The sequence below is a fragment of the Diospyros lotus genome, chromosome 14 (assembly GCF_014633365.1).
Source record: "Diospyros lotus cultivar Yz01 chromosome 14, ASM1463336v1, whole genome shotgun sequence".
Taxonomy (NCBI): domain Eukaryota; kingdom Viridiplantae; phylum Streptophyta; class Magnoliopsida; order Ericales; family Ebenaceae; genus Diospyros; species Diospyros lotus.
The window spans coordinates 32,596,432-32,609,468 of NC_068351.1; the positions used below are offsets into that span (position 1 = coordinate 32,596,432).

At 37.4% G+C, this 13,037-nt stretch overlaps 1 protein-coding gene across 2 annotated transcripts; it reads left to right on the forward strand.

The window, feature by feature from the left end:
- Positions 1-1,008: 1,008 nt before the first annotated feature.
- On the forward strand, positions 1,009-6,602 carry LOC127790050 (SWI/SNF complex component SNF12 homolog). Of its 2 annotated transcripts, XM_052319308.1 has the most exons (3): positions 1,009-1,160; positions 1,245-3,025; positions 6,109-6,602. In XM_052319308.1, exons 2-3 carry the CDS (start codon positions 1,488-1,490, stop codon positions 6,179-6,181), a joined length of 1,611 nt encoding a protein of 536 aa, XP_052175268.1. In that variant the 5' UTR covers positions 1,009-1,160; positions 1,245-1,487; the 3' UTR covers positions 6,182-6,602. The 2 variants fall into 2 exon arrangements, with proteins under 2 accessions (XP_052175268.1, XP_052175267.1); XM_052319307.1 differs by having other exon boundaries at positions 1,057-3,025.
- The last annotated feature ends 6,435 nt before the right edge of the window (positions 6,603-13,037 follow it).

Sequence of the window (13,037 nt, forward strand, 5' to 3'; positions counted from 1 at the left end):
TGATTAAGGTACGTGGCATGCACATGCAGGGGATGCATGGCTCCTTGAATTCCATGTTGTGAGACTCTCCTAGTAGCACGTGACTTGGCCCAAGGTTAAGCTTAAAAGGACTCTTGTGAGAAACCCCTTAGAGGAATGACCCCAAATGAAAGAGGCTCAAAGAAAATGAGGTCGCGTTGTGCTGAACAACATGGGGTAAAGCAATAGAAGAGACGAGTCGTCGTAAGGACTTGCTCGGGAGGATTACTTGACCGAGTGATGCATGCAAAACAAGTCTTTAGGGAATTAGCCTTAATGACCTCTTCCAAGGGAAAGTTTTCTCCCCGAGATTTTTTGAACACTAGTTTCTTTTTCATACTTGCATAAAATTTTTACTTTTGCTCTAGATAAAAGTGTCCTACTATCTTAGCAAATTTCACCTCAACACTAAAAAGACACCGAGATCCAGATTTGTTGCTATGCTGAATATCGCCGTAAGGTCCTATTCCACGATGGGAAGGACCACTCGACAGAGCCAACCCAAGAAACTAGCAAGTTGCGCATGAACGTTAGAAAAAGTCCTTTATCATCACATGTGAGTATAAAGAGAAATGAGAACGTTTAGAGAGAGAAATAGCTTACTTTTTTTTTAATTTGATCAAGTTAAAACACAAAAATATATATATTTTAAAAGTTCAATCTCTTCAGATAATAAATCAAATTAAAATTTTCTTTAATTTATTTGATTAATAGAAATTTCGAACGATTGAGTTCAGTTATTAAATATAATTTGATTTGTTAAGTTTTTGTAGTTTAATCAACTGTAATTATTAGTGTAAAAAAAATTCACATCACACGAGATGTGAAGACAATTTACCCTTAGTTTTATCTTGATTTTAATTTGCAAAATCCTTTTTAAATAGAAAAACTCCAATAATTTCAGCTCCATTAGGTGCGGTGAGTTGGGCCTACAAGGAGATGCCACGTCACTCTTCGAGCAACATAACCAATGGAAGATTTAGTTTGCTGCAAGGGCAATTTCGTAACTTCACGTTCCCCAATAAAACCCGAGAGAGCTGAAGAAAAGAGAAAGAGAACCAGTTGGGCCGCGCCGCTGATCTCAAAACGGAGAAGGCAATCGACGGCGAGCTGAAGAAATTTCAACTTCGACCCATGTAATCGTAAGGCAGCTCGCTTAAATTCCCTTCTCAGGCTTGTCCTATCTTTTCAAATTACTGCTTGTTACCTTGTTTCACTATGTCTAGGGTTTCCAAGCCCATGAATTTTTCGTTGTCTACGGGGTTCTTGAATCGAAAGTAAATTTCGTCGGAAAAGATTTGCTTCTGAATTTGATTTTCCGAGAGGGCCGTTTCGAACTTTTAAGCTTAATACAGCTGTGAAATAGCAGCGGATTTGGTGTTGCCGGAGGTAGGGGTTTTAGAGGATTTATTTCTTGATCGATGGAATTATCTGAATATTAAAGTATTGGGTGTAGATTATATATCGAGATGTCGGTGAATAACAATAACCCGGTGAAGAATATTGGTGGTTTAGGGGCAATGCCGCAATCCATGAACCACCAGGGGCATTTACTCGCACAAGCACAATCTCAAACGCGTGGTGGGTCTCACTTTCCTGGGCATTTTCAGGTACCGGAACCACACGCTCAAGCAATGGTTCAGGCACAGCATGCCCAGGCGCAGGCCCAAGCAGCTCACGCACAATTCCGAGCTCAGTTGCAAGCTCAATCCCAGTCTTTTGCTCACTTGCAAAATTCTGGGACCAATAATGTTGGTGTTTCTTCACCCTCTATTTCAACGCCTGGTGTCGTTAGTGTCAAGCGGGCACCTCAGAAGCCACCTTCTAGGCCTCCTGGTACTGCCGGTACTAGCGGTGTTTCGCCTTTGAAAACTATGGAATTAACCCCTGCTGCTCAAAGGAAGAAAAGGAAGCTTCCTGAGAAGCAAATTCCAGATAAAGTAGCTGCGATTTTGCCAGAATCGGCACTTTACACCCAGCTGCTTGAATTTGAGGCTCGGGTTGATGCTGCTCTTGCAAGAAAGAAGACTGATATTCAGGAGTCTCTTAAGAATCCCCCCCGCGTTCAAAAAACCCTTCGGATTTATGTTTTTAACACTTTTGCTAATCAGACACAAACAGCCTCGGACAATAAGAACGCTGAGCCCCCATCTTGGTCCCTTAAGATAATGGGCAGGATCATGGAGGATGACACAGATCGTGATGCTGCTGGAATGGTGCAGAAATCAAACTCTTCCTGTCCAAAATTCTCATCTTTCTTCAAAAAGATTACCATTTATTTGGATCAAACTCTGTATCCGGATAACCATGTCATTTTGTGGGAAAGTGCTCGATCACCTGTTCTACAGGAGGGCTTTGAGATAAAAAGAACAGGGGACAAGGAATTCACTGCAATTATAAGACTTGAAATGAATTATATTCCTGAGAAATTTAAATTATCACCAGCTTTAAGGGAAGTTCTTGGAGTTGAGGTAGAAACCCGGCCAAGGATTATAGCTGCACTTTGGCATTATGTGAAGACTAGGAAGTTACAGGTTCCAAGCGATCCATCATTCTTCATGTGTGATCCACCTCTTCGGAAAGTATTTGGGGAAGAGAAAATGAAATTTGCCATGGTTTCGCAGAAGATCTCACAACATTTAGCTCCACCACAGCCAATTCATTTGGAGCATAAGGTCAAGCTTTCCGGGCCTAGTCCAATTGGGAATACTTGCTATGATGTCCTGGTTGATGTTCCAGTCTCATTAGGGAAGGAAATGTCTGCTTTCTTGGCTAATTTAGAGAAGCACAAGGAGATAGATGCTTGTGATGAAGCTATTTCTGCTGCTATAAAGAAGATCCATGAGCATCGTCGTAGATGGGCTTTCTTTCTTGGTTTCAGTCGGTCTCCTGCACAATTTATCAATGCTCTGATTTCTTCTCAGAATAGGGATTTGAAACTGGCTGTTGGGGATGCAAATCGAAATGCTGAGAAAGAACATTGGTCTGACTTCTATAATCAACCTTGGTAAGCATCTTCTGTCTTTTATTTCTTTGACATGAACTCACTAGAACCTATGTGTGTGAAAGTTTCTTATGTTATGATTATATATATCACCCTTGGTAAGTATCCTTTGATTACATTCCATTAATTTCTAACCAGCATTCTCATGGTTGATCAATCCCTGATCATGTATAGTGATTCTAGGTTACAGATGATACTTGTCTGGTATGGTTGAATTGCTAATGTTTCTCACTTCTGCACAAAAAAGTGGGTGCAACGGACCTTAGATTTTCTGCATTACATCATCTTAGATTCATCCTAATAAATGGCTTCCTTCTTCTCTTTCCATCTGTGTAAATAGCTTTTAAAACCCTAAAAGTTTAAACTGCCAACTTATTCACATGATGAAATGTTGAAACTAGAATAGTAAATTATTTAAGGGTAAATTACACCATTAGTCATTGAACTTTACACTTAGTAACAAATTGGTCCTTGTACTTCAATTTTTGTAATAACAGCCATTGAACTTTCAATTTTGGTTATGGTTTAGTCCTCCAGTTAAATTTCCGTTGAACACTGTTAAAAGATTTGACATGACAAACATAAAAAATAAAAAGAAAAAGAAGAGAATAGAAGCTCTCGTGACCAACAAGTAAAATCTAAACCTTAATTATCTATCATCTTCCCCAAAATTACCCCTCACAAAGATTATGTTTCATTCAAGCGATGTCAACATCAGTGCCGGCCTTATCTTGCCATCACAGCCACCGGCCCGTTCTTGTCGCCATCAAGGGTTTGTATAATCAGTGGTGAAATCTCTGTGAAGAGACTTGGAAGTGAAATCTCTCCCTTTGACAGATTTCTAGTGCGTGGGGATTGTATAATTGGCGTGTGATATTGGTTGCTTTGCCTGAATATAGTAAATTACTTAATCCTTTGTCATGAAAATCCATTCTATTAAACACAAACGAAGATGGTGGATCTGGTGTATTTTGGTTCCTTCTCAGCTTTTTGAGTGGGGCTGTTTTTTGTTTTAGGTAGTGGGCTTCGTTTCTTGGTTGTTTGTGTGGGGTTTTGAGTCACATTGTGTGTTACAACCAAGGGTGAAACTTAGGCAGACAAAGGAGCAGCAACGGTATTATGGATTTGGTCCATTGTGATACCTAATCATATAGTCTATATACATAGTCTATACATATATGTATGTATGTATGTATGATTGGGTTTAACAAAGTTTTATCTTTCATTTTTAAATGTTAAATGAAGGAGAACTTTCATTTTTAAATGATAAATGAAGGAGCAGCAACAGTAGGTTGTAGCTCCGATTTTCTTCTATTTTTACGTGGCGATAGGAAAGAACATAAAGAGAGCAAATGGAGATGGAAAGAGTTTAGAAGGGGAATTGACAGAGATCTGAACCTGTCACCAAGTTCAAATTTCAACTGTGGACAGATCGGAGCCTGGAGGGTGGAGGGTAAGAATAGAGAAAGAATTAATGTGAGAGGGATTTACCAATCTCAGAATTGGACCAAACCCACAATCTTCCATTTTTTTTTTTGGCATCCGAGGACGACTGTTGGGACAGAATTTTGAGGAGATTTGATGGGATTGACAGACGGCCCTTGGTAACTTTGGGGAGGATGATGGATAATTATGGTTTAGTTTATTTGTTGGTCACATGAGATTCTATTTTTTTAATTTTTATTTTTTGTGTTTGCCACATTAGATTTCTTAACAGTGCTTGACGGAAAATTAACTGACGGACCAAATTATAGCAAAATTAAAAGTTTAGCAGCTGTTATGGTAAAAATTAAAGTATGAGACGAATTGGTTGCTAAATGCAAAGTTCAGGGACTGACGTTGTTATTTACCCAATTATTGTATATGTAACAACACTTAATATCTAACATGTAACCGTGGGCTAGTATATACATTATAATAATTATATTTACTATAAATAGTTAGAAGAAAAGCCCAACCTAAATTGGGATAATAAAATAAATAATGTAAATAAGAAAACTAAAAAATGAACAATATAATAAGAAAAAAAATGCCTTGAAAGCTTTCCTGTAGGTTTCAAACCTCAGCTGCCTTACTGTTGAAGAAAAACTTGGTACAAAAACCACTAGGCCATGCCGCCACTTTTAGCAATGCTATGCATTTAAAAGGTAATGCAATTAATTTAAAAGTTAACATCATAACAAATTAATTATTTTTTAATTTTCAGTGAGGGTGGCCGCTCCCTCTCGGCCCTTAGTGGGTCTTCCCCTGCAAAGCACCACCATTTTGTTCAATATTTTAGAAATACTAATCCTGCATCATTCTGGTGTAGTTTTCTCTATTGAGTTTTTCTGGGATAGTATTTTCCTACTACCACATATATGTGAATTTATGTGCCTCCTGTTTTTGTTGACTATGACATTTGGATGGTTTGTTAAGTATTGGAGAAGTGTAATATCAAAGGATTGTGGTTTTAACATGTATGCTGATTATTGTGTATACATCCTGATAATCATATCCAGATGGTTAATATGATCAAAATAATTGGTTGTTGATTCCGTGAACATAATTTTAGTGATGGTTGATGCCACAGCTTGATCTGGGTCTGCTCTCTGGTTTTTCACTTGATCATGTTTGGTGTTTCTATCACCCTATAAGTTGTGTTTGTCTACTTATACTTTTTAGCAACATGGCAAGTCAAACCTGTTCTTTTTCTGGCTTGCCGCTAGGATTGGAGACAAATATGACTTGGGCACCATATTTTTGGTTTGAACATTTTATTTTCTATCTATGATTGGATATTTTACTCATTGAGAATGGATGGAATGGGACAAATCTTAGCAAAGGAGAGAGGAAGACCAAGAAATGATACCAGTTATGAGGGTCTTACAGAAAAACATATCAGAGATAGAAATGACTTGTGAGCTAGAATTTATGTGAGCTAGAATTTATGCATCCAACTCCACATAGCGAGATTAAGGCTTGATTTTTTTTTTTTTCTTAGTTGAGTACTTGATATGTCGTGTTATCTATTATGTTTCTCCACTGCCCTTATATAAATTCAAGAGCATTGATCACACATTGTGTACTTCTACCCATGTTTACAGGGCTGAAGACGCTGTTATCCGGTACCTGAATCGCAAGACTTCAGTTGGAAGTGATGCGCCTGGGAGCACATAGTATAATCTCAACTTCCATTGGGGTAGTATGCTGATCATTATTTCTATGTTTTATCACAAGAAAGAACATGTCTGTGACTTGCTATGCCAAATTTGGCCTCATATAGATTGTATTTTACTATCAATTAGGAATTGGATATTGTAGACAGGGAAACAATGAGCTTTGAAGTGATGTTGAATTGGTTCAACATCATTGTTGGTTGCTCATCCTCTTTATCAGGAAAGGATGTAGTTGTAATCTTTGTAATCTTCAGAACTGGATAACAAGTGTAGTGCCTCTCCAGTTCATCAAGCCTATATAGGCTCTGATCTTATCTTCCTTGCAGTAACTTCAGTTTGAAGTACTTTAGTTTAGAGATATGTTTCTGATTATGGCCATCAGTTTGCAGCAGAAAGGACTAAGCTAGTAAGCACGTTATTCATGTCATTAAATCTCATGATTTTGACTTCTTCTGGTCTGGTGTAAGTACAGAGAACAGGAACACCTCCTCTTAGTCCTGAAAAAGGTTGTTAAATAAGATAAATAAGGGACATTAGTATAATTAAATTTAAATATTTATATGTATATATATTCTTATATTGTATACTTTGAGTGGAATATATGCATTATTTTTATTCACATAACATAGTATTAGAGTCAGAAACCCTGTCCCAACCTTAGACTCAGCCATAGTCGTTGCTGCCGTCGTCGATTGACACCACTACCGCTATCATCGTCGCCATCCAAATCTGCCCACATAGATCGTGGCCATCTCTCAGATGACACCTGTCTGTCTCTCAAATCCGCCTAGATTGCGGCCGTCCAGATTCGCCCACCTAGAGCGTCAATCGCCCAAATCTATTGTCGTCGTTTTTTCCTAGCCGACCACAAATTTGACCACTGTTTGCGCCTAGATCCGACCACCGTTGTTCTAGATCCGGCGACTCTAGCCACCGTTCGTGCCCAGATTCGGCCGTCGTCGTTCCAAATCCAGCGACTCCCAGCTTTGAGCACCCAGATGCATTGTTGTTCCAGTTCTGGCAACGCTCAGCTTTGTGTGATCCCTCTGGTATTCTTTTTGATTCAAGTCTACTTCAAATCAAACAGTAGATCTGGTTCTAATCGGTTATACCCATCCAATCTGCTTCAAATCTGACCCATCATTCCAGATCCAAACCTAGTCAACCAAAATAGTTGTATCATGTCTTCATCTACATCCACAAGCCTTTCCACCATGTCCACAATTGTAACTATTCCTCATTTTTCGAGCACACCAGTTATTACTACGAAGAAATTGAATGGCCAAAATTACTTGGCTTGGTCATTTGCGGATGAAATTTAGTTTCTTGGACATGGCCTTAAGATTCATTTATCAACGACCATCTCATATATTCCGGCAGGAAATCAATCTCTTTAGTGATAGGTGAATGCACATTTTCTCAGTTTGTTGTGGCAAACTATTGCACCAACTTTGATGTATATATTTCGACCTCTTCGTGAGTGTAGTGCTCTATGGAGTCGAGCTCGTGAGTTATATACGACTAACATCAATCGTATTTATGATGTGATTGGTGCTTTATTCAATCTACAACAAACTAATTTGGATATGGCCACGTATTTGGGTATGCTCCAAGCTTATATTATCGATTTTAACGAGTTGATGCTCTTTGATCCAGATATCAAGAAACAACAGCAACAACGTGATCAAATGTTTATTGTCCTCTGTCTTCATAGAATTCGACCGGAGCTTGAATCCGTTAAGACACAGATTCTCAACGGTGTTTCTCTCCCTCATTTAATAGAGGTATTTGTCAGGCTACTTCAAGCCTCTTCTATTATTGTTGATCGTGGTGTGTCCGTACTTGGAGATCACTCCACCCTTATTACTACCCTGACTGATCGTGGTGGTCGTCAAGGTAGTGGTCATCCTCGACCCCAGTGCTCCTATTGTAATCGTCTTGGTCACACTAGAGAGACTTGTTATCGCCTATATGGTCGTCTACCTTAGGCAACCAATACTGTTAACATGGTTGTTGATACTTTGAAGGGTCAAGCATCTATCACACCCAATGATTCCTCACTAGTGACTATCTCTGAGGGGGAGTATGCTCAGTTCCTTCAGTTTCGGGCAACACAACAGGCTACTTCACCTGTCACATCCCTTGCTGATACCAGTAACCCTACTACTTGCTTTACTAAGTCCTCATCTTCTCTTAGCCCATGGATCTTTGACTTCGATGCCACTAATCACATATTTGATAATCGTTTTATCCTGTCTCATATTCAAAATCTACAATCTCTACCTCTTGTTACATTGGCTAATGACTCTCAAGTCTCAGTCACGGGTATTGGCACAACATTCCATCTCCCTACTTTACCATTGTCATTTGTTTTCCGTTTACCACAATATTCATTTAATTTGCTCTTTGTCAGTCAACTTACACGTAGTCTTAATTGCTCTATAACCTTTTTATCTGATTCTATTCTTGTGCAGGATTGGAAGATCGGACGGGCGATTGGCATGAGGCTTGAGTCTCATGGTCTCTACTATCTGTCTTCCCCTACTTCCTTAGTGGCATGCACGACGACTACTTTCCCACTATAGGTCCATTATCGGCTGGGGCACCCATCTCTTTCCAATCTCAAGAAGATGGTTCACAGTCTCTCTAGCATTTCTTCCTTAGAGTGTGACTTTTGTCAACTTGGAGAAACATAGTCGTAGTTCTTTCCCAAGTAGAGTCAATAAACGTGTTAGTTCTTTTTTTTTAGTAATCCATTCAGATGTATAGAGTCCTAGTCTTGTCAGTTCAAAAGACAATTTTCCTTATTTTGTAACATTTATTGATGATTTCTCTCGAACTACATGGCTATATTTAATGAAAACTCATTCAAAATTATTTTCAATATTCACTACATTTTGTGCTGAAATTAGAACTCAATTTAATTTGCCTATCCATGTTCTTCGTAGTGATAATGTTTTTGAATATTTGTCTCTCCAATTTCGATCTTATATGACATCCAATGAGATTTTTCACCAAACTTCGTGTCTTAGAACCACACAACAAAATAGGGTGGCTGAACACAAGAATCGTCATTTAATTGAGATAACCCGCGCGCTTCTTCTTAGTATGCATGTTCTGTTTCCATACTGGGGTGATGTCTTAATTGCATATTACTTAATTAATCGAATGTCATCTTCTATCCTTAATGACCAGATTTCTCATTATGTTCTTTTTTCTCAAGTTGACCTATATTCTCTTCCCCCTCGTATTTTTGGGAATACTTGTTTTGTTCACCATTTTACCCCAGGTCATGATAAGCTATCTGTTTATTTCGTCAAATGTGTTTTTTTGGGTTATTCCCACCTTCAGAAAGGGTATCGTTGTTATTCTTCTCAATTAACTTGATATTTTATTTCAGCAGATGTTATTTTTTTTTAGTCATCTCCTTATGTCCCCTCTTCATCCGAGGTCTCTAAGTCCATGTCTGTTGGCTTGCCTTTGCCTATTCCTTTTCTTGACCTTTCATCATCTCCATCTCCATCGCCCTTTGCCTCTTGCCTTGATCGCCTCGAGTCTATCAACGACGTCCACAACCTGTGGGCCAACCAACACCGCCTATTGTCACTAGTCCGAGGAAGCCGTCTCATGACTCATCCTCTGTGCCAATTAGTTCTTCCTCCTCTAATCCGCCGCCTCTGACTTCTAATCTTGACTTACCTATTGCTCTTTGTAAATGTACTCGTCGTTGCACCATTTTCCATCCCATTTCACATTTTATTAGCTATGATTCTTTGTCCCCTAAATATTCTGTTTTTGTTTCTTCTTTATCTTATGTTTCTCTTCCTAAATCTGTTCCCAAAGTTCTTTCCCATCCAGGGTGGCAGACTGCTATGGTTGAAGAAATGTATGCCTTACATTCCATCAGGACTTGGGACTTGGTACCTCTTTCCAAAGGTAAGTTTATTGTTAGTTGTTGTTGGGTTTACACTGTTAAAATTGGTCCTGACGGACAGATTAATCGTTTTAAGGCTCACTTTGTTGCCAAATGATACATTTAGGTTTTTGGTCTTGATTATGGTGATATATTTTCTCCTATTGTTAAGATCTCCTATGTTCACCTTTTCTTATCCCTTGTTGCTATGTTTCACTGGCTTCTTCATCAACTAGACATAAAAAATGTCTTTCTTTATGACGATTTACAAGAAGATGTGTATATGGAGCAATCTCATGGCTTTGTTGCTCAAGGGGAGTTTAGACTGGTGTGTCGCCTTCGAAATCTTTATACGGTTTAAAACAATCTCCTCGAGATTGGTTTGGTCAATTTAGTTTAGTTGTTATTGAGTTTGGGTTAACTCAGAGTAAAACTGATCATTCTATTTTTTATTGCTCTCAGTTTGGTCGCCATATCCTTCTAGTGGTATATGTTGATGATATAGTACTTATAGGGGATGATGATATTGGTATCACTGAATTAAAGGCACATTTTCACCAACAGTTTCAGACTAAGGATTTGGGTCATTTGAAATATCTTTTGGGTATTGAGATAGCTCTGTCAAAGCAAGGCATTTATATTTCTCAAATGAAGTATGCCTTGTATATCCTAGAGAAGACATGATTGCTTGGATGTAAGCCCATAGATACCACTATGGATCCAAGTATCAAGCTGTTACTGAGACAGAATGAGCCTCTTTCTATTCTTGGACGCTACCATCAACTAGTTGGGAAACTTAATTATCTCACAGTCACACGTCTTGATATTTCATTTGTTGTGAGTGTGGTAAGTCAGTTCTTGGATTCACCTTGTGACAGTCAGTGGGATGCAGTGATTTGTATTCTTCGATATATTAAGGATGTCCCTGGTCAAGTTGTATTGTATCAAAATCATAGGCACAGTCAGATTGTGGGATATACGGATGTTGATTAGGCAGGATCACCCAGTGACTGGTGATTCATATCTGGATACTATGTATTTGTAGGTGGAAACCTAATCTCTTGGAAAAGTAAGAAGCAAACTGTTGTCGTCAGATCTAGTGCAGAAGCTGAATATAGGGCAATAGTCGTAACAACATGTGAACTAGTGTGGTTGAAACAATTAATTGAGAAGTTAGGAGTTACACAGGTTAAATCTCTGCAATTGATTTATGACAACCAAGTTATAATGCATATTACTTCTAATCTTGTGTTTCATGAAAAAAATCAAGCATATTGAAATTGATTGTCACTTTATTAGAAAAAAAGTATTATCTAATGATATAGTTACAACATATGTGGATTCCAACGATCAATTGACTGATTTACTCACCAAGTCGCTTAGAAGTTCTCGTGTGAATTATATTTGTACCAAGATGTGCATACTCAATATATATTTCAGTTTGAGAGGGAGTATTAAATAAGATAAATAAGAGGTATTAGTGTAATTAATTTTAAATACTTATATATATATATACTCTTGTATTGTACATTTTGAGTGAAATATATACATATTATTTTTATTCACATAACATATTTTATACCTTTGAGTTATCACGTCAGCAATGTTCGAAACATATCACATGTTCCTGATGAGAGTAATTCTATAAATATAGTTGACATATCTAACATCACTATTTACAATTTAAGTCTTATTATTAACACGTGACATGTGATTAATTTTAGATATGCTATTGTAGTATTTTGGGGGCACAAAATTATTCTCTCTTTAGTCATGGGGAAGTGGAGTGAATGGCCCCCTTGTGACCTTTTTGTCCTATTTAGAATGATACAGATTTGGAAATATCTTAGGTGGGTCTAAGCATAGCACGTAGGGTACAAGGAATTAGAACATAAAAAACACATGTGATAGCAACTTTTAAGAAAGAAAAGTTTTCCAACTCTCATAAAAGTTTAGTATTTTGTAACGAAAATATTATTTAGATATTTAAATTTGATATTTTTTATAATATATTGTATTGATATCTTATAGTTTATGTCTGATTTAGGTATACGGCATAAATATATTCTCCAACTCTTCTTTTATAGTCATTTGACCCCCCCTAACTTAATTAAAAGCGGATCTATTATGTCCTATAATTTTTAATTTTACTATAATCACACATCATCTCTTATAAAATTGCGTATGAAATACGCACACATAGTCAATGGGTTGCTTGTATGGTAGAGAAGAAGGAGGAAACAGAGGTTGCCAACGAGAGAGGGAAGAGGAAACAGAGGTTGTCGGCTCTTTATCCCTGATCTCTGTTTTCTTCTTCCTCCCTCACCGACGACACACTGCCAGTGACGTGTATCTCACGCACAATTTTGTGAGATGAGGTGTTTGATTATTATAGTAAAATTAAAAATCGAGAAGTATAATAGGTTCTCAAGTTGGGGGAGGAAGAATGATTATAAGAGTTAAAAGGCATATTTATGTCGTATATCTCATATTAATATAAAGGATAAATTATATGAAACCTCCTACACTTAGAGTCATGTGCAACTTACCACCATATTCTTTTGATTGCATCAAAAAAACCCTTACACTTTCAAAATGTTGCAATCAGTCATAATATATTATTATTTTACATAATTTTGTGCAATCTAATGGTTGATTAATGCAAGATTCTATATTTTTTTGATATACTGAAATTTTCGTATTTTATATGTAGATTATTATATAAAATTATGTAAAATAACAACAGATTGTGGCTGATTACAATATTTTAAAAATACAGAAAAAAAAAATTTATGCAATTGAAAGTACAAGAAAGTAAGTTGCATTTGACCTTAAGTTAAGGGGATTTTATATAATTGACCCTAATATAAATGTATGAAAGATAAGAGATTAATATAAAGTATCACTCTCAAAATGTAAAGAGTTTTCATAATTCATGGTGCTT

Bases quoted from the DNA above. Each gene is read 5' to 3' on its own strand.
- LOC127790050 (XM_052319308.1), top strand. From the start codon at position 1,488: ATGTCGGTGAATAACAATAACCCGGTGAAGAATATTGGTGGTTTAGGG. The intron at 3,026-6,108 runs GTAAGCATCTTC...CCATGTTTACAG, and splicing joins GACTTCTATAATCAACCTTG to GGCTGAAGACGCTGTTATCC.